At 44.5% G+C, this 27,666-nt stretch overlaps 1 protein-coding gene across 1 annotated transcript; it reads right to left on the bottom strand.

Moving 5' to 3' along the window:
* Positions 1 to 166: 166 nt before the first annotated feature.
* LOC116988236 (uncharacterized protein C1orf109-like) lies at positions 167 to 15,093 on the bottom strand. The gene is made up of 4 exons (XM_033044786.1): positions 15,036 to 15,093; positions 5,141 to 5,446; positions 3,205 to 3,384; positions 167 to 326 (listed from the first exon to the last, which is right to left on the bottom strand). The coding sequence occupies exons 2-4, from the start codon at positions 5,425 to 5,427 to the stop codon at positions 167 to 169; spliced, it is 627 nt and encodes a 208-aa protein (XP_032900677.1). The 5' UTR covers positions 5,428 to 5,446; positions 15,036 to 15,093.
* Positions 15,094 to 27,666: the final 12,573 nt, after the last annotated feature.

Genomic DNA, 27,666 nt, shown 5'->3' with positions numbered 1-27,666 from the left:
ATCTAGAGATGCTGCCTGTCCTGCTGAGTCACTGCAGCATTTTGTGTCTATAAAACAATGGAACTTCTGTCCTCCTAATTTTATCCTCAATGCCATTCAAAGTAGCAGTACTAGCTTCAGGTGCAGTAGTCCATCCAACTTGCCATTCCTTTGCTGTGATAGGAGCTTAAAGAAGATGGGAACAGAATGAAGGAATGTCCAAATTACCTTGAATCAAGTCTTGATCCATCTGTTCTGACACTCTGTTCCAGGATTGTGGGAGAGCTTGAATATTTTGCAGATTATCACAGTTGACGTTCTGAAGCAAAATTTTCCTGTCAAGATACCTTGTGTGATTGTTAAAGAAAATGGTGTGATAGAATAACTAATTATTTGAGAACCAGATGAATCTTTCAATCACTACCTTCATCTTCCATAACCACCTTAAATTTATTTTTTAGCTTTAGGACAAGAAACTAATAACAGGCAGAGGCCAGGGCTGAGTTATATAGTTAATGAAGACAGACATGAAATATTCTGTCAGGACAGTACAATGGCTTAGCTGGTAGAAGTGTTGCATCACAGCACCAGAGACCCAGGTTCGATCATGACTCGGGTGTTGTCTGTGCGTGGTTTGTGACTGCATAGGTTTCCATCGGGTGCTGCAGTTTCTTCCCATAACACAAAGACATGCTGGAATTTCAATTAATTGGCCTTTGTACATTGCCCCTATTGTGCAGGGAGTGGATGTTAAAGTGGGATAACATATAAAAAGTGTGAACGGGTGATCAATGGTCAGCGTGGACCAGGTGGGCCGAAGGGCCACTTTCAGCCTGTCAAGAAAGTGAAAATAAATCAAAAAACTACCAGTGCTGGAAATCTGAAATAAAAACAAAAAACACTCAGCAAGTCAGTGCGAAGATGCTACCTGACTTGCCGAGTGTTTCCTGCATTTTCTATCCTGGGTAAGCAGGCTCTTGGTTGGGAGTGGCAAGATGTAGTATAATAATAATAATAATATCTTTTATTGTCATTGCACGTCAATGCACCGAGATTTAGTATGCAGCTCCAACCGATGAAAAAGAAAAGTAAAATAAATAAATAAGCTGTGTGTCGTGACCATCCGAGGGAGACAGTCCAGGGGGGGTGGGGGGCACTCAGCAGGGCCGGTTCAGAGCCGCTATAGCTCTTGGAATAAAGCTGTTTCTGAGTCTGGAGGTTCGGGCATAGAAGGCCTTGTAACGTCTGCCGGAGGGAAGTAGTTCGAACAGACCGTTACAGGGGTGTGATGAGTCTTTATGGATGCTGACGGCCTTCCTGAGGCACCGTGTGTGGTAGATGCCCTCCAAGGCTGGTAGCTCTGTCCCAATGATCCTCTGTGCTCTGTGGATGACGTCTCCTCTCCGCCTCCGTGCAGCTGAGATACCACACAGAGATGCCATACGTTAATATGCTCTCTGTGGTGCAGCGGTAAAACGTTGTCAGCAGCTGTTGGGGCAGACCAGTCTTTTTTAATGTCCTCAGGAAGAACAGTCATTGCTATGCCTTCTTGACCAGCGCAGCGGTGTTGGTGGACCATGTGAGGTCCTCTGAAATGTGAGTGCCCAGAAACTTAAAGCTGGACACTCTCTCCACTTTCCCCGTAAATGGAGATTGGGGCGTATTCTCCATTATGGGACCTCCAGAAGTCAATAATCAGCTCCTTGGTCTTGGAGGTGTTTAGTGACAAGTTGTTACGTGTGCACCAGTCCGCCAGGTTCTGCACCTCCGCCCTGTATTTTGTTTCATCACCGTTGGTGATCAGCCCAACCACTGTTGTGTCGTCTGCAAACTTCACGATGGTGTTGGTGTCGAATGCAGGAACACAGTCGTGAGTGAAGAGGGAGTAGAGCATGGGGCTTAGTACACAGCCCTGTGATGTGCCGGTGCTCAGGGTGATAGTGGAGGACAGGTGCGGGCCCAGTCTCACTGCCTGCGGTCGCTCCGTCAGAAAGTTCAGGATCCAATCGCATATCGGCGAGCTGAGGCCTAGCTGGTGGAGTTTGGTGGTGAGCTTGGTGGGGATGACCGTATTGAATGCAGAGCTATAGTCAACGAAGAGCATCCTCACGTACGTATGAGAACATTCTAAGGAAAAAAGGAGGGAAAACTTGAGAGACGGTTGCTTGGTAAAACAAGTTGCGGTGGACTTAAAATGGGGGCAGGAGAGTGAACTCCATTACTACTGTTGCTGGTATAATCTTCATAGTTCACTATGAAACAGGAGCAGGTGTCTCGAAAATAATAAGATAAAAGTCATCTCTGTACTGTGGTCACTGAGTGTCATTGGTGATATGGTCAATGATAGGCTTAGGAAACTGCACCCAGAGATTGTGATTAAAATGTCACCTGAAAGCTCTGGCTCCAACAACTAAAACAGATCGAAGGTAGACACAAAATGCTGGAGTAACTCAGCGGGACAGGCAGCATCTCTGGAGAAAAGGAATGGGTGTCGTTTCGGGTCGAGACCCTTCTCATACTGATCAGTCTGAAGAAGGGTCTCGATCTGAAATGTCACCCATTCCTTCTGTCCAGAGATGCTGCCTATCCCACTGAGTTACTCCAGCATTTTGTGTCCACCTTTGATTTAACCCAGCATCTGCAGTTTTTTCCTGTACATGTAAAACAGATCATTCCGGTGTTCCTGTTTCTATCTTGGGATGGGAGCTACTGGCTGGAAATCATTCCCATCAGTACAGCAGTAGAGTTCTTGTCTTACAGCGCCAGAGTCCCAGGTTCGATCCCGACTACGGGTGCTGTCTGCACGGAATTTGTACCCTCTCCCCGTGACTACGTGGGTTTTCTCTGAGAGGTTCGATTTCCTCCCACACTCCAAAGACGTACAGGTTTACAGGTTATTTGGCTTGGTATAAGTGTAAATTGTCCCAAGTGTGTGTAGGATAGATAGTGTTAATGTGCAGGGATCGCTGATCAGTGCGGACTCAGTGGGCCGAATGGCCTGTTTCCCCAAACTAAACAAAAGTGCCACCATTAAATGTCTTCACTGCATCGTACCATCTGCAGATTTTGTTCCAATGATCAAGACTTCACAGTTGGTTTATACCAGTTCTTCCATTTCAAGAAATAGGAATTTACAAACCCACGTTACTAGTGAAATTACAGCAGATGGAGCAGTGTCAGCCATGAAGAAAGCTCCCTGAACTTTAGATATGCACAAAAGGATACTGGCTTTGGTAAAACCGTTCGATGTCCTGAAGCCATTCCAGCATATCTGCCACAGAAGGGTAGAGACTGGAGTGCTCAAGTACTGAAGTTAAACCAATTGTGTCAGCATGTAGCTCATACATTTGGAAGCACGTTGCCACTTGGTTACTTGTCGTGTCTCGCACCCTCTGTAGAACGTTCCTTAAAAGATGGGAGGAAAGCACACAGTTAATTCCCCGTTCTCATTCCAATAAAAGCCTCATGGACAATTGCATAAATGAGTGGGTTAGCATATGATGTGCATTTGACAAATGGGCTTCTGCTGCCTGGAGTTTAGAAGGGTGAGAGGGGACCTCAATGAAACTTACAGAATAATGAAAGGCATAGATAGAGTGGATGTGGAAAGGATGTTTCCACTGGTGGGAGAATCCAGGACCAAAGGTCATAGCCTCAGAATTAAAGGGCACTCTTTTAGACAGGAGGTGAGGAGGAACTTCTCTAATCTGGGGAACTCATTGCCACAGAGGGCTGTGGAGACCGTCAGTGGATATTTTTAAGGCAGAGATAGACAAATTCTTGATTAGAAATTGTGTCAAGGGTTATGGGGAGAATGCAGGAAAATGGGATTAGGAGGCAGAGATCAGCCATGATTGAGTAACGTGATGGGCGAAATGGCCTAATTCTACTCCTATAACTTGTGAACTTGTGACAACATAGTTTTTAGAAGGAGCATTCCTTCTAGGCTCTCCCTTCATGAGAAATACGATGACTCTGCATCACTAGAAATTCATTTCAACATTTTGAAACTGCTCAAAATTAAACAATTACAGTTCTTCTTTAGCACTGTTTTCATGCATTGTGAAACAATTTAATCTAGCAGTGCTTAAATCTAGTCAGATTATAGGTCCAGTGGAAACATCATTTGAGCAGGACCTGTATCAACAATCTATATTGTTTAGGTGGTGCTGTATCATCATGTGCGTCTTTGCTCAAATATTTAACCGATTTTGAAGGATTCAGTTTTCAAGCCAACAAATGCTTTTCAGCTATCAAGGCAGACAAACAATTGCCTTTTTTTAGTTGGATTTTTAATTTAAATTCTCACTATGCTTCCTGCACATTATCTATATGTAGTTCTCTACATCTCAAAGATGATAAAAGCTTCCTCAAAGAGATGTACTAAAATAAAGTTTCTGTTTTGTTCTAAACATTATCCTGCATTAGTAATCTGTCAGTAAATAGCCTGAGCAATAACTACTCCACATTGGGACCAAAGTTATTAGTATTGCCTTTTAGATTCAGCAAGTCCAATGCAGGTTTGCAGCAACTAAGAAATCAGAACTAAAGTACATGGGGCAATGTGACATTTCATGAGAAGTGCAAATCCCACAACTGATGGGATGAACACTGACCTTTTGTGCACCACACTTGCTTGGAGCACCGTAATGGCCCCAAAAGGCAGGAAGCTGAGCAAAATACAGCAATTATAAGAGGCTTGTTGAACTTTGTGTTCATCCAGGTGTCAGGTAGGGGAACAGAGTTCAGATGTGACAAATCAAAAATACGATTAACCCTCTGAAGAGAAAAATGCCAATTAAAATATGGTGTTATGCTGGATGTTGAGCTCCATAGAGTTACCGTTCAGGCAAGTATCTGCCACAAAACCAGATAGCTTTATTCTGGACTCAACCTTGCTGGCTGCAACAAGGAACTATGCATTTAAAAAAATGCTCAAACAGAAAATATTTTCTTTCACCAAATCCAACATGACAACTAGGTTCCTATAACTGCTGTATTTTTCTCAGGTTCTCCAGTCTTTTGGGGCCAGTAACTCATTCCAAGCCAGTTGCCGAACCTGAGACAATGAATTATTTCTATCTTTGCTTGGTAGTTTTTGTCTAATTTCACCATTACACAAATAAACAGGACACTTTAGGCTTCATTATCAATAGTTGCTCAACATGAAGCATACATTATCTCTTCAAGTTTTTCCAAATTGATTTCCATTGCCTGGGTAAGTTTGTACTTGAGGCGGTGTTTCAGATCAGGAAACTCTCGAAAGGGTGTCGTCTTGAAGTCAACGTTGTTGCATGCCCGGAGTTGCTCGGCCAGATTACTCGAGGAGCTCAGGAGATGAGTGCATTCCAACAACGTACTGTCCCACAAACTTTGTTGCTTCTCAATGGCCTTGAAGCTTTTCTCCAGGGATTGATGAACAGCCAGCAATGCTTGTTTCTGAGCCATTAATTTCCCTTGTAGCAACCTAAATAGAGAATTGTGCAGTAATAAATCCAACCTATGAAATCAAGCATCTTGGGATTAAACACCAATAAGGAAAATGCTTAATTAGCTCAACAATGTGAAAATGTTTGCCTAATGTATTGATTGGCACACTATAGATATTTTTTTTTATAGTGCATGGTTAAATAAACAAAAGCTGGTCATTCTTCCATTGTGGGGGGAAAAAAGTATGTGATTTGAGTTAAAAGGTCCAGTCTAAAAATTAATCCCACAGATTCTATCTGACCAATGTTTGTTGCTAGTTAGCAACCCATTACCAATTAAATCATGAAGTGTTAATTAATTGAATTAATTAACTGCACATGTCAAAGATTTATTCAAAAATTTAGCATAAAAATGCTATATTGCAAAACACACTATAGCTGTGACTACATTTGTAAAGTACCTGATTGCTAATGAAGTATGCTTGGGGTAAACTAAGGAAACAAAGCTACCATTTAAATGTAATCTCTTGAACTATTAAAAGCACTTCAAACAAAGATTTAAAAAAGTTTGTTTTAAATTGTTGGAATGTTGCAGTCAAAATTAGATAAAATGGTCGACATCAACTATAGGATAAACACTTGGTATCAGTTCAGTGCAAAGCTCCTCCATTGTGTTTTGTCATTCAAACGCAGAAGAATGGGCTCCCGCAAGGGTCAGTTTTAGCCCCAACCTTGTTCAACCTTTACACAAATGACCTACCCCCCACCAAATCCCGCAAATTCATCTATGCAGATGACATCTGTTTGGCCTTCCAAGCACCAGATTTTGGTACATTGGAACAGGTGCTCAATGAAGACCTTGCTAAACTGGACGAGTACTGCAAAACCTGGCGCCTAAAACCAAGCCCAGCAAAACGGTCTCCAGTGTGTTCCACCTCCATAATGCAGAAGCCACAAGAGAACCAAACATCTATCTGAGCAGGACCAAACTGAAGTATGCCCCCACTCCAACCTACCTCAGAGTGACCCTTGACAGGACCCTATCCTTCAAGGAACATCTCAAAAGAACAGCAGCTAAGGTGAAGTCCAGAAACAATCTCCTCAGTAAGCTTGCTGGCTCAAAGTGGGGGGCAGCAGCCCCCACACTGCGCATTTCAGCACTAGCCCTTGCATTTTCTTCAGCCGAATATTGTGCCCCTGTTTGGTCCAGGTCATCCCACACACACCATGTGGACACCCAATTGAACTCAACAATGAGGATCATCACAGGAACAATCCGCTCAACACCACTCCCCTGGCTCCCTGTCCTATCCAACATAGCCCCTCCACACATCCGGCGAGTAGTCCTCACTCAAAGGATGCTCCAAAAGCCAAAAAACTCCCCTCACCTGCCAATTCACATGGACATCTTCAACCCACCCACTGCTCGACTTCCATCTAGACGACCAATTTGGAAGAACCCACCACCAGCTGATTTCACCATCCAATCAGCTTGGAAAAAGGAATGGGAGTCCAAGGACGTCCCAAATAAACATCTGGTGTCAGACCCCACCCTACCGGTCCCTGGCACCAATCTCCCAAGGCAGCAGTGGACGACGCTCAATAGATTCAGGACTGGACATGGCCCCTGCTTGGCCAGCCTTCACAAATGGGGCAGCAGCCCAACCCCACGGTGTGCTTGTGGAGAGCAGCAAACAATGTTAACATATTAATGATCTGGATGAGGGAATTGAAGGCAATATCTCCAAGTTTGCGGATGACACTAAGCTGGGGGGCAGTGTTAGCTGTGAGGAGGATGCTAGGAGACTGCAAGGTGACTTGGATAGGCTGGGTGAGTGGGCAAATGTTTGGCAGATGCAGTATAATGTGGATAAATGTGAGGTTATCCATTTTGGTGGCAAAAACAGGAAAGCAGACTATTATCTAAATGGTGGCCGACTAGGAAAAGGGGAGATGCAGCGAGACCTGGGTGTCATGGTACACCAGTCATTGAAAGTGGGCATGCAGGTGCAGCAGGCAGTGAAGAAAGCGAATGGTATGTTAGCTTTCATAGCAAAAGGATTTGAGTATAGGAGCAGGGAGGTTCTACTGCAGTTGTACAGGGTCTTGGTGAGACCACACCCGGAGTATTGCGTACAGTTTTGGTCTCCAAATCTGAGGAAGGACATTATTGCCATAGAGGGAGTGCAGAGAAGGTTCACCAGACTGATTCCTGGGATGTCAGGGCTGTCTTATGAAGAAAGACTGGATAGACTTGGTTTATACTCTCTAGAATTTAGGAGATTGAGAGGGGATCTTATAGAAACTTACAAAATTCTTAAGGGGTTGGACAGGCTAGATGCAGGAAGATTGCTCCCGATGTTGGGGAAGTCCAGGACAAGGGGTCACAGCTTAAGGATAAGGGGGAAATCCTTTAAAACCGAGATGAGAAGAACTTTTTTCACACAGAGAGTGGTGAATCTCTGGAACTCCCTGCCACAGAGGGTAGTCGAGGCCAGTTCATTGGCTATATTTAAGAGGGAGTTAGATGTGGCCCTTGTGGCTAAGGGGATCAGAGGGTATGGAGAGAAGGCAGGTACGGGATACTGAGTTGGATGATCAGCCATGATCATATTGAATGGCGGTGCAGGCTCGAAGGGCCGAATGGCCTACTCCTGCACCTAATTTCTATGTTTCTAATGCAACACATCATTGAAGCATGCCCTCAACAAAGACTCAAAGGAGGACTTGTCACCCTTCATACAGCAGATCAAGAGGCAACTGCTTGGCTAAAGGACTTTGCATTCGCTAAATAAAATTCAAACTTAGATGTTGGTGCACTCTCCTTCCTTCCACCCCATCATGCACTGGCATTAATTTGATCCCTTTGGCATAAAACAGACAATATAATCACATTTGCACCACACCACGCAAAATATAAATCTAGATTTTGCCTTTCAATGTTTTAATCACTGATGGCAAGCTCTCAAAGTGATGAACCACACATGCAAGTGTTCACCTTTTACAGTTCTTAACTCCAACACAACAGCATGAACATTGAACTCTCCAATTTCAGGTAACTAACCTACAAACAACCCCCCCCCCCCCCCCCCCCTTTCCCCTCCCTCTCTTCCCTGTGTTCTACATGGATGCACAGCCATTTCTCATTTTTCCGCCTGCGCCCCTCCCCCATAATCATGCCTCTGGCTTCACATTTAGCGCATCTTATATCCTTATCTCATACCTTTTATCTTTTCATCTGTTGCTTTTGTCCAACCACCTACTAAATAAAATAAAATCCTCACCTATGTGCACCTACTGCCAGACTTTGTCATGCCTCTCCACTCTTCCAGCTTTTTCCCCACCACCATGACAACCAGTCTGAAGGATCCTGACCCAAAACGTCACCAATCAATGTTCTCCAGAGGTGCTGCTCGCATTTGCCGCAGCACTTTGTGCCTTATTTTGTAAACCAGCATTTGCATTTCCTTGTTTCTACATTAATCACAATTGGTTGGGAACATTAGACTTTTAGATTTTAGACTTTAAAGATGCATCATGGGAACAGGCCCGAACAAAAGTCAGCACCGACCAGTGATCACCCAGGCACTACCCTACATTCAATTTACAATAGCCAATTAACCTACAAAACACACATATCTTTGTAGTGTGGGAGGAAACCAGAGCACCCGGAGAAAACACATGGAAACATTGGGGGGGGAAAAAATCACAATTACAAACAGACAGCATCCATAGTCAGGCTCAAATCTGGGTCTCTGGTGCTGTATGGCAGCAATTCTACCACTGTGCCACTTTGCCACCCTTTAAGAAACATTGAATTCTCATAGCAAAATACAGAATAATTTGGTAAAAATCAAACTGCTAGAAGAAATCAGTGGATCAGGCAGCATCTGTGGAGGACAGATTACTTTTCGTGTCAGAACCTTTCCTCAGACTGATGGAATAGAAGGGAGATAGCTGGTAGAAAGTGGTGAGGCAAAACAGGGAGAACATACAAACTCCACACAGACAGCACCCAAGGTCAGGTTCAAGCTTGGGCTCCTGGCGCTGTAAGGCCAGGTGCCCTGTGCCAGCTGCGCCACTGTGCCGCCCTATTAAAGTAATAGATAATATTTTCTAAATGGGGAAAGAATCCAGAAATAGGAGATGCAAAGGGACTTATGAGTTCTGGTGCTGATTCCCAAAATGTTAATCTGCAAATCAAATCGGTAGTAAAGAAAGCAAACGCAATGCTAGCATTTATTTTGAGAGCTTGTGTACAAAAACTGGGACGTAATGTTGAGGCTCCATATGGCGCTGGTCAGGCCGCATTTGGAATATTGTGAGCAATTTTGGGCACCGTATATGAGGATGGATGTGCTGGCCCTGGAGAGGGTCCAGCGGAGGTTTAAAAGAATGATCCCAGGAATGAGTAGGTTAACATATGATAAGCATTTGACGGCACCGGTCTTATACTCGCTGGAGTTTAGAAGGATGAGGGGTAGATCTCATTGAAACATACAGATTAGTCAACGGCTTGGATAGAGTGGATGTGGAGAGGATGTTTCCACTTGTGGGAGAGTGTAGGGGTAGAGGTCAAAGCCTCAGAATTAAAGGACGTTCTTTCAGGAAGGAGATGAGGAGGAATTTCTTTAGTCAGAGTTTGGTGAATCTGTGGAATTCTATGCCACAGAAAGCTGTGGAGCCAAAGTCAGTGGATATATTTAAGGCAGAGATAGATAGATTCTTGATTAGTATGGGTGTCAGAGGTTATGGGGAGAAAGTAGGAGAATGGGGTTACGAGGGAGAGATAGATCAGCCATGATTGAATAGCAGAGTGGACTCGATCGGCCGAATGTCTTAATTCTGCTCCTATCACATGATCTTATGAATCTTCAAAATAACAATTTGGATTGTGAATTATAGTGACATCAAATTGCTGTAGTTATAGTAAATAATGAGGCAATCCACAAATAAATAAAATGTACATTTAAATGGAGATAGACACAAAATACTGGAGTAACAGCCGGTCAGGCAGCATCTTTGGAGAAAAGGAATATGTGACATTTCGGGTTGAGATCTTTCTTCAGACTGAGAGTTAGGGGAAAGGGAAACGAGAGACATCTACAATAATATAGAGAGATATGGAACAAATGAATGCAAAAATGTAATGATGATCAAGGAAAGGTGGAGCCCATAATGGTCCATTATTGGCTGTGGGCTGCATGACAATGAGTTACACACGAGACAATGAAACTCAACAGGACGACAGTGAAACTAGTATGACGACTAGGGTGGGGGAGGGATGGAAAAAGAGGGGATGCATGGGTTATTTGAAGTTAGAGAAATTAATATTCATACTGCTGGGTTGTAAACTGCTCAAGTGAAATATGAGGTGTTGTTCCTTCAATTTGCATTTGGTCTCACGCTGACAAGGGAGGAGGAGGCCCAGGACAGAAAGGTCAGTATGGGAATGGGAATTAAATTGTTTAGCAACCAGAGATCACGTAGGCCAAGGTGGAATGAGAGAAGAAACAATCGCCTTTCTTCTCTTGCTCTCGCCGATATATAGGAGTCCTAGAACAATCCTGGAACAACGGATACAGTAGATGAGATCAGCATCTGCAGTTCCTTGTATCTAGGATCTAAGAGTTACTTCCTTGTGTTAAGTCTACTTTTGAAATGAAAGCATCATCTCCACATCTAAACACTTCCCCTAGAAAAAAGAGCAAAAAGAGGAGCTCCATTATTCCTCTTCCTTAAGATACACAGTATATGGTGGCCCTTTAAATGCGATTCATTTTCCACGTTTCACAGCTTTCATATTAATTTTTTTTATAATCTGGAGAACAGAATAGTCCAATACCATGGAGTAACTCAGCAGGACAGGCAGCATCCCTGGATAGAAGGAATGGGTGATGTTTCAGCCAGTCTGAAGAAGGGTCTCGACCCATCTCCACCCCTTTCTGCTTTCCGCACACCGTTCACTCCAAAACTCCCTGCTCAACTCGTCCCTTCCCACCCAAACCACCCCCTCCCCAGGTAATCTCCCCTGCAACCACAGGAGATGCAACAGCTGTCCCTTTACCTCCCCCATCGACTCCATCCAAGGACCCAAACAGTCTTTTCAGGTGAGGCAGAGGTTCACGCACCTCCTTCCACCCAATCCACTGTATTCACTGTTCCAGGCGTCGACTTCTCTACATCGGCGAGACCAAGAGCAGGCTCGGCGATCATTTAACTGAACACCACCGCTCAGTCAGTCTTAACCGACGTGATCTCCCGGTGGCTCAGCATTTCAACTCCCCCTCCCATTCCCAATCTGACCATTCTGTCCTGGGCCTCCTCCATTGTCAGAGTGAGGCCCAGCGCAAATTGGAGGAACAGCACCTCATATTTCGATTGGGTAGTTTACACCCCAGCAGTATGAACATTAACTTCTCTAACTTCAGATAGCCCTTGGCTTCTCTCACCTAGTATTACTGATAGTATTAATACTAGTACCCAGTATTACTGATTATTAATTTATTGCATTATTGCATCTTTTATTCTGTTATTGGAATTGATTTATTATTGTCACACCACTCAAGATGGTGGCAGCGGATGAAGGAGAGGATCGGTGCTAGTGATTGGCTGTGGGCTCGCATACAGAGCAGTTGCTATGGAAGGCGAGTCGAGGTGTCTGTGGACCGCTAGAGGTTCCTCAGCAGCTGAGGGATCGCTTGGATTGGGCGCCACTGGAGGCCTCACTGAAGCCGAGTGTGCGGATCAGACATGGCTTGCAGTGGCACAGAGCAGCGCTGGAGGACACTGACACCATTGCCAGGACAGGCCGACCCTGCTACCCTGACCCATTGCCACCGCCAGGACAATGGGCCATTAAGACCTAGAGAGATCTCTATACTTTTAAGATCTTGAAATATGAAGGGCACAAGATGGCACTGGAAACATAGCGATTCTGTGTACTGTTTCGGTGAATAATATTTTTACACTACAACCTCTGTACTCACAGTCACTTGATTCTGCGGCTGGCACGGACACTTTAATAGCTGGCACTGGCCACTTTAATAACTGGCACTGGCCACTAAAATCAGCTGCCCCGGACATTTTATGATTGGTTTATTGTATTTTAACGTTGTGTTTTACCTGCTTTTAACTATTTATACTGTTCCATCAGGGACTGGATTGTTTTTAGTATTATGTGTGAAATGTTTTAAATTTCATGTGCGATGCTCCGCTATTCCCTGGGAAACGTCTTTTCATTTTGCACTGTACAACTCTTGCTTGCAAGATGACAATAAAGGTTGATTGATTGATTGATTGAACTTATTTATGATTATGCTTAGGTTTAGTATGGCTTGCATAAATTCCATAGAATCAAAGTATTTCTCTGTACCTAGAAGCATGTGACTAAATAAAGTACAATTGAACCATTGATGCATACCAAGATACAGATCATTCAGCAGTCTGATAACAGTGGGGAAGAAGCTGCTCTTGAGTATGGTGGTGTATCAAGGAACTGCAGATGCTGGTTTACACACAGGGATAGAGACAAAAAAACTGGAGTAACTCAGCGGAACAGGCAGCATCTCTGGAGAGAAGGAATGGGTGACAGTTTGGGTTAAGACCCTTCTTCAGATGACGGTCTGTCTGGTGGTATTGCGTTAATGGTCCTGTAAAGCTGATGCAAATAACAATTTCTCTGTAGCCAGTACATAGGACAATTAAACACTTTTGACCCTTGGCTCGTACAATTAGAAATGGACCATAAATACCAGCCTACATGCAAACTTTCATCCCACATCCAGACTGTTCACCAAAAATTAGAGGGCATAACTTGAAGGTAAAAATTGCAAAGTTTATAAATGTGTGTGGCTAGTTTTTCTTTACTCAGAGGACAGTGGGTGCCTGGAACATGCTACCTGAGGTAGTGGTGGAGGCAGACACAATAGTTGCATTTAAGTGGCTTTCAGATAGGCACATGGATATGCAGGGAATGGAGGGACATGGCTCAAATGTATGCAGATGTGATTAGTTTATCTTGGCACCATGTTTGGCACAGACATTGCGGGCTGAAGGACATGGTCGTATAGGGTGATTTCACGAAAGGTCACTGGATCATAGATCCTCACCCACGTGACCGCAAAATCCAACTGGGGTACAAGCGTCACTTCCGGTACATGTTATTGATGCTGAAAACGCGCACTTTCACAGCTGTTAAAAACCGCGATAACGGCCCGTTTTTGAGCTGTAAATAACTGTGCCAGTCGGGGTGACCGTGAGTTATCTTACTTTACAGTCCAGAAGATAGATAAAAACGAAGGTAAATAAAAGAGGGAGCTGAAGGGGCAACAACAGCGGAAGTGGTTAGCGGACATTCGCTGTGGAGATATAAATATTGATAATATCGGGAATTATCGCGTTTGCTCGCTGCATTTCATCAAAAGTAAGGCATTATTGACGTTTTATCTTTATTCATTTGTTATATAAAAAGTTGTAAAAGTGAAAAATCCATCAGTAAAATTGCAAAATCGCCCATGGTTCTCAGGTGGGTTTTAACATGCAAAATGAAAACGCTTCTGAAGCTACATTTACCATTTAAATAATCGTAAACTATCAATGCGTTTTGAAATAAATTGTACTCAGATGCAAGCTAAGGAATGGGATAATTGTCAGCTGTTAATTGGACAAAATCAGGACATTTAATTATTTGCCAAAATATTTTTCTCAATGTTTCTTGTTTAAAGCCTGCACAATCATCCAAACTACTTATTTATTTATCATCAAATAACAGACAAGCCTGCAGCATGGAATGATGTCACCAATCCTGATTGGGCACCCACTGTGAGCAGGATAAACAACGTGCACAAGAACACAACACACGTGCAACAACTTTTCATATAACAAATGAATAAAGATAAAACGTCAATAATGCCTTACTTTTGATGAAATGCAGCGAGCAAACGCGATAATTCCCGATATTTTCGATCTTTATATCTCCACGGCGAATGTCCGCTAACCACTTCCGCTGTTGTTGCCCCTTCAGCTCCCTCTTGTATTTACCTTCGTTTTTATCTATCTTCTGGACTGTAAAGTAAGATAACTGTGCCTCACGGTCACCCCGACTGTCACAGTAATTTACAGCTCAAAAACGGGCCGTTTTCGCGGTTTTTAACGGGTGTGAAAGTGCGCGTTTTCAGCATCAATAACATGTACCGGAAGTGACGCCTGTACCCCAGTTGGATTTTGCGGTCACGTGGGTGAGGATCTATGATCCAGTGACCTTTCGTGAAATCACCCTATACAATACAATACAATTTATTCGTCATTTGGACCCCTTGAGGTCCAAACGAAATGACGTTTCTGCAGCCATTCATTACAAAACAAAAAGACCCGAGACACAACACAATTTACACAAACATCCATCACATCGCTGTGATGGAAGGCAAATACTGGTACTGTTGTTCCCTCTATGTTCTAAAAGCCACTCTGTACTGTGGTGCCCAAGACATGGATGTGCCAGAGAGGGAGCAATGTGACAGAGTGGGGATTTATGAGAGATACCTCATTAAAAAACACTCACTTGCACTAACCCATGTTATATGTTATTGTCCCTATTTCTCAACCTCCCCCGAGTTCCCCACTCACCTTCACACCAGGAAACTGGAGCAACGCGGTCACAGGGAGAACCTGCAAACTCCACACGAGGTCCGGCTCCAGCAGCAGCAGCCGAGTCGCGCCGCACTAATAACCCGGCCACACGGACGACAACCCGGGCGGACACGGACACGGCAACATCCGGGCGGGCGGTCAGCGACTGCTCCACATCCCGCAGGCCCAGCGGACAGCGCCTGCGCATTGACGACAACCTCCCCTACCCGGAACTACAACTCCCATCATGCCTTGCCCTGCCTACAATTCCAATTCATTTCTGTCTCAACCCTGAGAAACTTTCGTTCAGTGTCAGAGAGAGAAAAACAAGCTCAAGCGGGGTAGAAATAGTACTAAACCCGAGAGGAGAGATGGGATCAGAGGAAAGGAAGAAGGATGAGAAAGACCAGAGGAGGATTATATCATTGAATGTCAAAATGTAACACCGATATCTTCTAGAAACAGTCCTCTCCAGTCAACTTTGCTATCAACGTTTCACGAACTGACAACGTTGCTGTGTCCAGCTGGAGTCCGTGGGAGGTGAGGGTCAGTGACCCGGGGGTCGGGCATCGGTGCGGATCCATAGCCCGAGATTCATCCCCGCGGCTCCAGAGGCGGCACCAACTCACCCGGTCCGCTCCTGGCTCCGGGCCTGGGTTAAAACTCCATGCGGTGTGGACAGAGCGGCCGATGGACACAGGGCCGCCGGAGGTGAGGGTGGGAGATGTGAGGGACCTATCACACCATCTGCACGGGAATGTGTAGTTTAGACCAAAGAGCTATAGGATCTTTGGTTTAGACTCTAAACGAAACTACTTTCCCCCTCCCCCCCAAAATCATCCCGCGGGCCGGATTGGACCCCTTCGCGGGCTGGATGCGGACCGCGGGCCGGTAGAAACAGAAACATAGAAAATAGGTGCAGGAGTAGGCCATTCTGCCCTTCGAGCCTGCACCGCCATTCAATATGCTCATGGCTGATCATCCAACGCAGTATCCTGTACCTGCCTTCTCTCCATACCCCCTGATCCCTTTAGCCACAAGGGCCACATCTAACTCCCTCTTAAATACAGCCAATGAACTGGCCTCAACTACCTTCTGCGGCAGAGAATTCCAGAGATTCACCACTGTCTGTGTGAAAAAAGTTTTCCTCATCTCGGTCCTAAAAGATTTCCCCCTTATCCTTAAACTGTGACCCCTTGTTCTGGACTTCCCCAACATCGGGAACAATCTTCCTGCATCTAGCCTGTCCAACCCCTTAAGAATTTTGTAAGTTTCTATAAGATCCCCCCTCAATCTTCTAAATTCTAGCGAGTACAAACCGAGTCTATCCAGTCTTTCTTCATATGAAAGTCCTGACATCCCAGAAATCAGTCTGGTGAACCTTCTCTGTACTCCCTCTATGGCAAGAATGTATTTCCTCAGATTAGGAGACAAAAACTGTACGCAATACTCCAGGTGTGGTCTCACCAAGACCCTGTACAACTGCAGTAGAACCTCCCTGCTCCTATAGTCAAATCCTTTTGCTATGAATGCTAACATACCATTCGCCTTCTTCACTGCCTGCTGCACCTGCATGCCTACTTTTAATGACTGGTGTACCATGACACCCAGGTCTAGTTGCATCTCCCCCTTTCCTAATCGGCCACCATTCAGATAATAATCTACTTTCCTGTTTTTGCCACCAAAGTGGATAACCTCACATTTATCCACATTATACTGCATCTGCCATGCATTTGCCCACTCACCCAGCCTATCCAAGTCACCTTGCAGCCTCCTAGCATCCTCCTCACAGCTAACACTGCCCCCCAGCTTCGTGTCATCCGCAAACTTGGAGATATTGCATTCAATTCCCTCCTCCAAATCATTAATATATATCGTAAATAGCTGGGGTCCCAGAACTGAGCCTTGCGGTACCCCACTAGTCACTGCCTGCCATTGTGAAAAGGACCCGTTTACTCCTACTCTTTGCTTCCTGTCTGCCAACCAGTTCTCTATCCACATCAATACTGAACCCCCAATATCATGTGCTTTAAGTTTGTATACTAATCTCTTATGTGGGACCTTGTCGAAAGCCTTCTGAAAGTCCAGATATAACACATCCACTGGTTCTCCCTTATCCACTCTACTAGTTACATCCTCAAAAAATTCTATAAGATTCGTCAGACATGATTTACCCTTCATAAATCCATGCTGACTTTGTCCAATGATTTCACCACTTTCCAAATGTGCTGCTATCCCATCTTTAATAATTGATTCTAGCAGTTTCCCCACTACCGACGTTAGACTAACTGGTCTGTAATTCCCCGTTTTCTCTCTCCCCCCCTTTTTAAAAAGTGGTGTTACATTAGCTACCTTCCAATCCTCAGGAACTACTCCAGAATCTAAAGAGTTTTGAAAAATTATCACTAATGCATCCACTATTTCTGGGGCTACTTCCTTAAGTACTCTGGGATGCAGCCTATCTGGCCCTGGGGATTTATCGGCCTTTAATCCATTCAATTTACCTAACACCACTTCCCAGCTAACCTGGATTTCACTCAGTTCCTCCATCTCATTTGACCCCCGGTCCCCGGCTATTTCCGGCAGATTTTTTATGTCTTCCTTAGTGAAGACAGAACCAAAGTAGCTATTCAATTGGTCTGCCATGTCCTTGTTCCCCATGATCAATTCACCCGTTTCCGACTGCAAGGGACCTACATTTGTTTTAACTAATCTTTTTCTCTTCACATATCTATAAAAGCTTTTGCAGTCAGTTTTTATGTTCCCTGCCAGTTTTCTTTCATAATCTATTTTCCCTTTCCTAATTAAGCCCTTTGTCCTCCTCTGCTGGTCTCTGAATTTCTCCCAGTCCTCTGGTAGGCTGCTTTTTCTGGCAAATTTGTACGCTTCATCTTTTGTTTTGATACTATCCCTGATTTCCCTTGTTATCCACGGATGCACTACCTTCCCTGATTTATTTGACACCCCTGCCTTAAACCGTCTAGTTCTTGAATCACATATCGCGGGGAAAAAATGCATTCACCTTATATATTCCCCTCGTGGTTTTTACTCACCTCTAAAACAATTTTTGCTGTATTTTGAATTTCCAGCACCAGCAGATTTTGGTTCCATGAATGTCAAATGGAATCATTAGTACTGCAGTTACATTGCCATTTTAAATAGTGTGCGATGGGTTTAAGAGAATCAATTGCTCGTTCTTTACAGGAAACCCGACGACAGAAAACTATTCTCATTGGTGAGTGTGGAGGAGATCTGGAAGCCTTGGGCGAATTGAATTCTTCGTAGCTTTCTTTATTTTTAAAAGAAAATTTCAATTAATTTTTTGAGCGTGAGAAATTCTGTGATCAGCGTGTGAAATGCGTGAATGTCACGCTCACATGGCACTTAAAACCGAATACCTTTCATGAATTACCTCAGGAAAATTCACAGAGATCCCACCCCGTGTGAAGATCTTCAAAACATCTGCAAAGTGGCTCGTAATATTTGGTGCACAAATGTGAGAAATGGCAAAAAGGATAGTGAGGGACTAGATGAAGCTAGTTGGGTATTCCGACTGCACATGCCCAGGTCATGGGTCACTCGCGATAAACACCTGCGTTTCGTCCGTGGTCGGGATCGGGTCTCCGGCAATGCAGGCGCTGTTGAGTTGCTGCTGGGCCACCCCATCCTCTCCCGGGTGTCCCGTCCCTATCCGGGGGCAACCGGGGATGTTCGGGGTGGCCCTGGACTGGCGGGGCGCCGGTCCGTTGCCATGGCGGCCCAGGCTTGCAGCCGGCGCAGAAGAAAAGCTCTAGCTTGACTCTGCCTGTCCCGCCGGGTTGACCGGCAGCCCTGGACTGGTGGGGCACTGGCCCGTTGCAGTGGCGGACCGCTGCTCCAGGCTAGTGTCCCGTCAGTCCAGGGCTGTCTGTTAACCCGGCGAGACGCAGAGTTGAGCTGGAGTTGGCGTTTCTTCTCCACGCATTGCTGTCGGCCTGGGCCGCCGCTGTGAACACGCCGGTGTCCCGTCTGTCCAGGGCTGTCGGTTGGTCCAACGAGGTGGGCGGAGTTGGGCTGGAGTTGGCGCTGGCTGTGGGCCTGGGCCGCTGCTGCAGCTGGCCGGTGTCCTGTTGATCCGGGATCGCCCCGGGCATTACCGGCCATCCCCGGACGGCGATGAGGCGCTCGGGGGGGGGGGGGGGGGGATGGGGATGGTCCAGTGGCGGATCGGCGGCGCGGGTTCGATCCTGGCTACAGATGGGGCGCGGGTCTGTGTGCATGCGGCGGCACGGTTGCCGGGGGTGTTTATCGTGAGTGACCTTTGACATTGATTCCTTGCAATTTTCGGAATACTGAACTCGCTTATTAATAGGACTGTTCCGAAGGAGTAGGCCATTTGGTCCTTCGAGCCAGCACCGCCATTCAATGTGATCAAGGCTGATCAGCCACAATTAGTACCCCGTTCCTGCCTTCTCACCATATCCCTAGACGCTGCGATCTATAGGAGCTCTATCTAACTATGAAAGCATCCAGAGAATTGGCCTCCACTACCTTCTGAGGCAGAGAATTCCACAGATTTACAACTCTCAAGGTGAAAATGTTATTCCTCATTTCCATTCTAAATGACCTACCCCTTATTCTTCAACTGTGGCCCCTGGTTTTGGACTCCCCCAACATTGGGAACATGTTTCCTGGCTCTAGCGTGTCCAATCCCTTAATAATCTTATATGTTTCAATACAATATCCTCTCATCCTTCTAAATTCCAGAGTATACAAGCCCAGCCGTCCATTCTATCAACATATGACAGTCCCGCCTTCCCTGGAATTATCCTCGTGAACCTACCCTGTACTCCCTCAACAGCAAGAATGTCCTTCCTCAAATTTGGAGACCAAAACTGCACACAATACTCCAGGTGTGGTCTCACTAGGGCCCTGGACAACTGCATAGGATGCTCTACATATATGTGTAAGAAAGAGCTGCAGATGCTGGTTAAAATCAAAGGTAGACACAAAATGCTGGAGTAACTCAGTGGGTGAGGCAGCATCTCAGATAGAAGGAATGGGCGACATTTCGGGTCGAGACCCTTTTTCAGACTGATGTCAGGGAAAGGGGCGGGACAAAGATAGAGTGTAGGCAGAGACAGTAAGACTAGTGGGAAAACTGGGTAGGGAAGGGGATGGAGAGAGAAAGCTAGGGCTATCTGAAGTTAGAGAAGTGAATGTTCACACCACTGGGGTGTAAACTACCCAAGTGAAATGTGGGTGCAGTTCCTCCAATTTGTGCTGGGCCTTACTCTAACAATGGAGCAGGCCCAGAACAGAAAGGTCAGATTCTCAATCTGACTTTTTTTTTAAATTTCAAACTAGACTTTATTCAAGTGATAAATATATATAATACAGGAACCATGCAAAAAAAATCATCCGACATTCTCAGAGGCTATAAAAACGTTCAATACTGTTTACATAAATCACACCATTTTTTTCTCCCACCCTTGCCACTCATGTGGCCCACTGGCATGGAATCCCTTCCCTTACTTTGAGGGGTGTCTCCACCACTGTCCCCCATGTCCAGCAGCTGAAGGACCTTAGACTGTGTTCCTCCCCCACCGAGCCTTGGCGTTGGCTGCACCAAGCTTCAATGCGTCCCTCAGCACGTACTCCTGCAGTCTGCAGCGGGCCAGTCGGCAAAATTCCCCGACGGACATCTCGCTTCGCTGGGTGGTCAACAAAGCTCGGGCAGACAAAATAACGTCTTTCACCGAGTTGATGACCTTCCAGCAGCACTCTATGTCAGTCTCTGAATGCGTCCCTGGGAACAGTCCGTAAATCCACACCACACCATCCTGGCCACACACTCATCTCCCTGCTACTTTCAGGTATTCCTGAAGACTGCAACGACCAGGTTCATGAATAGCTACTTCCCCACAGCCATCAGGCTAGTAAACTTGGCTCGGACAAAACTCTGAACATTAATAGCCCATTATCTGTTATTTGCACCATATCAGTTTATTTATTCATGTGTGTATATACGTATATAATGGTATATGGACACACTGATCTGTTTTGTAGTCAATGCCTACTATGTTCTGTTGTGCTGAAGCAAAGCAAGAATTTCATTGTCCTATCAGGGACACATGACAATAAACTCTTGAATCTTGAATCTTAAATCACAGAGTCCTCTGTGACAGAGCTGTTCGGAATAAATCGTGACAGGGACCCTTGTAAATTTCTCCAGACTCGTTTTGCAAATCCACACTCTGCAAAGAGGTGGACAACCGTCTCCTCTCCATAGCAGCCGTCACGAGTGCAGCGTGTACTCGTGAGGTTCCAATGGTGCAGGAAGAATCTAACTGGGAGGGCTCCCATCACCGCCAGCCAAGCCAGGACTTGGTACTTGTTGGTGAGTTCTGGCAATGAGGCATTTCACCAGACAAGCTGGGCAGTCTGCTCTGGGAACCATGCCACATGATCCATGGAGTCATTTCCCCGCAGTGCCTGCAGGACACTGCGGGCACTGCGGGGAATTAGGGGACCAAAATTAGAGTTTTGGTCCCCTAATTTGAGGAAGGACATTCTTGCTATTGAGGGAGTGCAGCGTAGGTTTACAAGGTTAATTCCCGGGATGGCGGGACTGTCATATGCTGAGAGAATGGAGCAGCTGGGCTTGTACACTCTGGAGTTTAGAAGGATGAGAGGAGATCTCATTGAAACATATAAGATTGTCAAGGGCTTGGACACGCTAGAGGCAGGAAACATGTTCCCGATGTTGGGGGAGTCCAGAACCAGGGGCCACGGTTTAAGAATAAGGAGTAAGCCATTTAGAACGGAGACAAGGAAACACATTTTCTCACAGTGAGGCTTGTGGAATTCTCTGCCTCAGAGGGCGGTGGAGGCAGGTTCTCTGGGTGCTTTCAAGAGAGAGCTAGATAGGGCTCTTAAAGATAGCGGAGTCAGGGAATATGGGGAGAAGGCAGGAACGGGGTACTGATTGGGGATGATCAGCCAGCCATGATCACATTGAATGGGGGTGCTGGCTCGAAGGGCCGAATGGCCTACCCCTGCACCTATTGTCTATTGTAATTGTAATAACTGTGACCATGTACACCAACTGAAACTGGTTTTCAGGGAGTTTCAAATTTACAGCTTACATATACATGTGCACTAACTACTGACTGGAAAGCACCACTAATAATTGTTAAACTGCAATGCTACTGATTTGAAATAACTTATCAGTATACAAAATAACACAATTCATCATTCCCCAATAAAAATTCAATTCAATACAGGTTTTATTAGAATCATGTATGGCAGCCAATGGCTGAATTGTACATGTTTACAGTGAAATGGCATACATTAACATGCACAGTAATTTGAGATAACAATGATTACAAATAAAATATTGCTGCTTAATGAAATCAAAATTGGATAATGTGATAATCATAACATACCATGAAATCATATATGTCTATAATTCAAAAGCTAAAATCCAGGGACTTATACATCAAACATTTCTACAATCTTATTATGAAAATTAAGTTTACACGCTAAAAGATTATAGATAAGAGAAAGGAGAGAGTATTGGGCAAAATTTCTTAAGCAATGAAAAATCTAATCAATGACATTTGTAAGAACTTAATCCTACAAAAACAATTGCACTGTTATTATAATACTGTTATTGCACTGTTGTAAACCATGTATGTATAATAAATAACATCCTGAAATACAATTACGCAAACCAATTTGTATGATAAAGACATAAAGACATAAAGGTGATATTAATATGTGTAACAGTGCATTACAATAATATCCATCTTAAGAGCATTTAAGATGAATTTGCTGTAACTACATAACATTTTTACATTAAGGAAAATATTAATGAGTTGAGGAAAAATTAAAACGAAATGCAATAAAGCATTAACCTTGTATGTATATAAATTAGCGGATATTTACTGAGTTGTAACATCTGGAATGGGCAAAAACATTTCATTGTAACTTTATGACACATTCAGATACAGTATCCAGTGTGGAAAGGGCAAGACATTATCTCATAAATGCAAGAATTAAACTGTATGTAGTGATAAATTATTGGCACATACTTTTATGTGTGAAAAGGGCAGTAATATCTGAAATTGCAAGAGGTCTTGAAAAAAATTGCACAAGGACATGAACATAAATGCAGCCAATATTCAGGTTAAATGAAGTGTAGAAAATGGCAAGACAAATGGAAATGCACAAATTCAACAACCCTCCCCACTAAAGAAATGTTTTAATGCATATTATCCTAGACAAAGTGTTCTATAAAGTGAACTTATAAAAAACAATTTTTTTTGGGGGGGGGGGGAGTGAAGATGTGTTTAATTATTTCACCAATAAAGACACGGAAATGTTGGAAAATTAAAGTGTTGAGTTTCTAAATCACAAATGGCCATACCACATGTGTCTCTAATTAATGCACATGTCCTACAAACGGTTTGCCAAGTACATTGATTGCCAAGTACATTGCATTAACATTGTTTGCCAAGTACATTGCATAAACATGCTTGGTCTACATAACTGCACGTGTAGAATACTGCAAAATATTTGTATTAACATTAACCAGAAAAAAAAGAAGCTTAAACAACATCAAGTCGGATGCTTCATATTATATAATGTTCATGACAATGTTCATAGAAACATAGAAAATAGGTGCAGGAGTAGGCCATTCAGCCCTTCGAGCATGCACCGCCATGCAATATGATCATGGCTGATCATCCAACTCAGTATCTTGTACCTGCCTTCTCTCCATACCCCCTGATCCCTTTAGCCACAAGGGCCACATCTAACTCCCTTTTAAATATGAACTGGCCTCAACTACCTTCTGTGGCAGAGAGTTCCAGAGATTCACCACTCTGTGTGAAAAATGTTTCTCTCATCTCGGTCCTAAAGGATTTCCCCTTTATCCTTAAACTGTGACCCCTTGTCCTGGACTTCCCCAACATCGGGAACAATCTTCCTGCATCTAGCCTGTCCAACCCCTTAAGAATTTTGTAAGTTTCTATAAGATCCCCCCTCAATCTTTTAAATTCTAGCGAGTACAAGCCGAGTCTATCCAGTCTTCCTTCATATGAAAGTCCTGACATCCCAGGAATCAGTCTGGTGAACATTCTCTGTACTCCCTCTATGGCAAGAATGTCTTTCCTCAGATTTGGAGACCAAAACTGTACACAATACTTCAGGTGTGGTCTCACCAATACCCTGTACAACTGCAGTAGAACCTCCCTGCTCCTATCCTTTTGCTATGAATGCTAACATACCATTCGCTTTCTTCACTGCCTGCTGCACCTGCATGCCTACTTTCAATGACTGGTTTGTTGCATCTCCCCTTTTCCTAATCGGCCACCATTTAGATAATAGTCTACTTTCCTGTTTTTGCCACCAAAGTGGATAACCTCACATTTATCCACATTATACTGCATCTGTCATGCATTTGTCCACTCACCCAGCCTATCCAAGTCACCTTGCAGCCTCCTAGCATCCTCCTCACAGCTAACACTGCCCCTCAGCTTCGTGTCATCCGCAAACTTGGAGATGTTGAATTCAATTCCCTCGTCCAAATCATTAATATATATTGTAAATAGCTGGGGTCCCAGCACTGAGCCTTGCGGTACCCAACTAGTCACTCCCTGCCATTATCTCCCTGTCATGATCTCATATAAACATTGCCAGACATGTTTGTTGTCCTCGTTGTTTTTTTTCACTCATTATCGATGAGATCTTGAGAGGCTTGATTCTCGACAATGTCTCTCCAGAACTGACATCTGTTGGGAGGCATGAGGGGGCACAGTTTCATCAGGATGTCATTTTTCTTGTTGCTTGGGATTCCCAGTGCACCATTCCTTGGGGGAAAGCGCTGCCCCTTCAACACCTTCTCAGCCACTTTCTTCTTCAGGAATTCCCCACACGAGAATTCCTCATCCTCGGTCGATGTCTACCAGTAGATTTTGCTGGAGCCTCGGCGAAACTGAACAACTCAGACTGTGCTGAGAACCGGTTTGTTGATGAATCCTGCGCTGCTCATTCCATTCTCCCACAGACTGAAGTCTGCTGGTCCCATCTGGATGGCAGCACCGCTGCCAAATCTATGCAAAGTCATAGATGCTCTTTTTTGCTCGCCTGCCTTTCTCAATCTGTGCATGGAATGAATCAGCAGACATGAAGGTGTGTCCTTTCTCAAAGTAGTTAAGGGTGACAGTGTTTGGCCCCCCATCCTCATTAACCATGAGCGCCATGCCTGTGAACAGAACCCAGTTCTTATTCAGAGCCGAGCAGTTGTCCACCCAAAATGTGAAGTGCTCGCAATCCCGGTAGGCCCCGTCATGAATGACCTTGTCGAACGCACTGACAACATCCTCAGCTTGCTGGCCGACAATGCCCTCGTGCCAAACTACTCCTACTGGCTTTCTGTTATTGCCTGCTGCATTTCCTCCAAGGGGTGCAAATGTCTCATGGAACAAAACAAGTCTGCGTGTGAACACACGTCTTCACACCCGGTAGCCTTGGCAACATGTCCACGGAGAGGAACGCCTCTTTGTCCCCGTGATCCTCTTCACAGGCCTTTCTGCTCCTTCTAGCATTTTCATTATGCTTTTTCCATGCTGCACATTTGGTACATTTTGACGTGTCTTCATTGTCGTGTTCATGTTTGTCATAAATTAGACAGAGCTCACATTCATCCTCCCACAATTTGGCAAAACTAATGTTCAAGCTGTTGACGGTCTTTCTGTAAGTGTCGTAACCTGCAACACCCGGGTGTGATTTCTGGAAGTCATGGTACATTTCTTTAATGCTCAGTTCTGGTGGGAGGTACTTCCTATGCGGAGCATGTTCGCGTCTGCAGTGACTGATGCATGGGTTGTAGGAGTTGATGTGGTCGGTGATGAGTGTTTGTTTTTTTGCAGAAAGTTTGTGTTTGGGGTCATGGCGTCCTCTCATGTCATCTCTCTGCAGTGATATCTCTCCTGGCGTGGCTGAGTTGAGCGTGACTGTGATGACTTTGTCACTTGTGTAGCCGAGGGTACTCAAGATAAACTTTTTGCATACCATGTGCTGGTGGCCTGTCTCGTCACTGAACCTGTAGAGACGTGTGTAGTTCCTGTCGTAGAACCCCTGGAGATTTGTCCCTGGTCCCTGGTCTTTGTCTCAGTGACCTGGATATGACACTGTCACTCAGTGACACTGTCTCCATGCTTCATACAGCATTTCCCAGAACTGGTCGTGAATAGCACGACGCCGCTCGTGTGGAATTTTGTCACTGCATTTTCGCTTACAGTTGTTGCATGGTGGTTTCATGTTGTGTTTCTCCCTTGCCTTTTCGAGTTTGCGACATGCAGGATCTGTATGAAGCCTTGCCTTCTTGGCAGGATTCTCAACTGCGTTCAGTCCTTGCATTTCCTGCAACTGAGTCCTCTGAGGCCTGTAATGTGTATTGTCTGGAAGAACGGGAACAGATTCATCATTGTTGTTACGCAAATTGACATCTTCCAATAAGGTTGGATTGCTGTTCTCTTCGTTATTCACCACATCACTGGACAGAGAGGGAAAAAAGGCACAACAACTGTAAATGTTTCTAGTTAAAAATGATAAATTTAGCTATCTATATTTCAACTGCAAATATACTATTTCCCTCATATTTTGCCATTCATATGTATTATAAATATACAATTTCATTAAACATGTAAAAAATATATAGTCTATATATAGCACCCTAAGGAAAGGAGAGTAGTTGTCGGCGTGATGGGGTTACCAGCGGTTTGCCTACTGTATTAACTGGCGCAAACAATCAATGCGTCGCCAGTAACCCATCGAGCTAAGGTATCCATAGAGCTTGCCATAGAGGGAGTACAGAGAAGGTTCACCAGACTAATTCCTGGGATGTCATGACTTTCATATGAAGAAAGACTGGATAGACTCGGCTTGTACTCGCTAGAATTTAGAAGATTGAAGGGGGATCTTATAGAAACTTACAAAATTCTTAAGGGGTTGGACAGGCTAGATGCAGGAAGATTGTTCCCGATGTTGGGGAAGTCCAGGACAAGGGGTCACAGTTTAAGGATGAAGGGGAAATCCTTTAGGACCGAGATGAGAAAAACATTTTTCACAATGAGAGTGGTAAATCTCTGGAACTCTCTGCCACAGAAGGTAGTTGAGGCCACTTCATATTTAAGAGGGAGTTAGATGTGGCCCTTGTGGCTAAAGGGATCAGGGGGTATGGAGAGAAGGCAGGTACAGGATACTGAGTTGGATGATCAGCCAGGATCATATTGAATGGCGGTGCAGGCTCGAAGGGTCGAATGGCCTACTCCTGCACCTATTTTCTATGTTTTTATGTATACTCTAAACAAATTTTCAACATAAAAACAAGACGTGCCACTGATCACTTAAATAACATTCAAATTACAAAACCCTGTACATAATCATATCAGGTTCTCCAGCATGTGTACACAAATGACACAGAGAACTGAAATCCGGCTTACTCTAGATTAACGGTTAACCCAGCTAAGACCACATTTTATGCAGCAGTGATCTTTTTTCTGTCAAAATTGCATGCCTTCAACTGAAAAAAAAATCATGAAAATTCAAGCACTAAAGTGGGAATTTATTTCAATTGCTT

Source organism: Amblyraja radiata, chromosome 27, assembly GCF_010909765.2.
Source record: "Amblyraja radiata isolate CabotCenter1 chromosome 27, sAmbRad1.1.pri, whole genome shotgun sequence".
Classification (NCBI taxonomy): domain Eukaryota; kingdom Metazoa; phylum Chordata; class Chondrichthyes; order Rajiformes; family Rajidae; genus Amblyraja; species Amblyraja radiata.
The sequence above is the reverse complement of the archived record's forward strand: the minus strand, read 5'-3'. Positions and strand labels throughout refer to the sequence as shown.

Coding starts and splice junctions, on each gene's coding strand:
- LOC116988236 (XM_033044786.1), bottom strand. CDS start 5,427: ATGGCTCAGAAACAAGCATTGCTGGCTGTTCATCAATCCCTGGAGAAA. Junction 3,385..5,140: donor ATAATGTATGCTTCATGTTG/AGCAACTATTGA, acceptor CCATCTTTTAAG/GAACGTTCTACAGAGGGTGC. Junction 327..3,204: donor GAACGGTTTTACCAAAGCCA/GTATCCTTTTGT, acceptor CAATCACACAAG/GTATCTTGACAGGAAAATTT.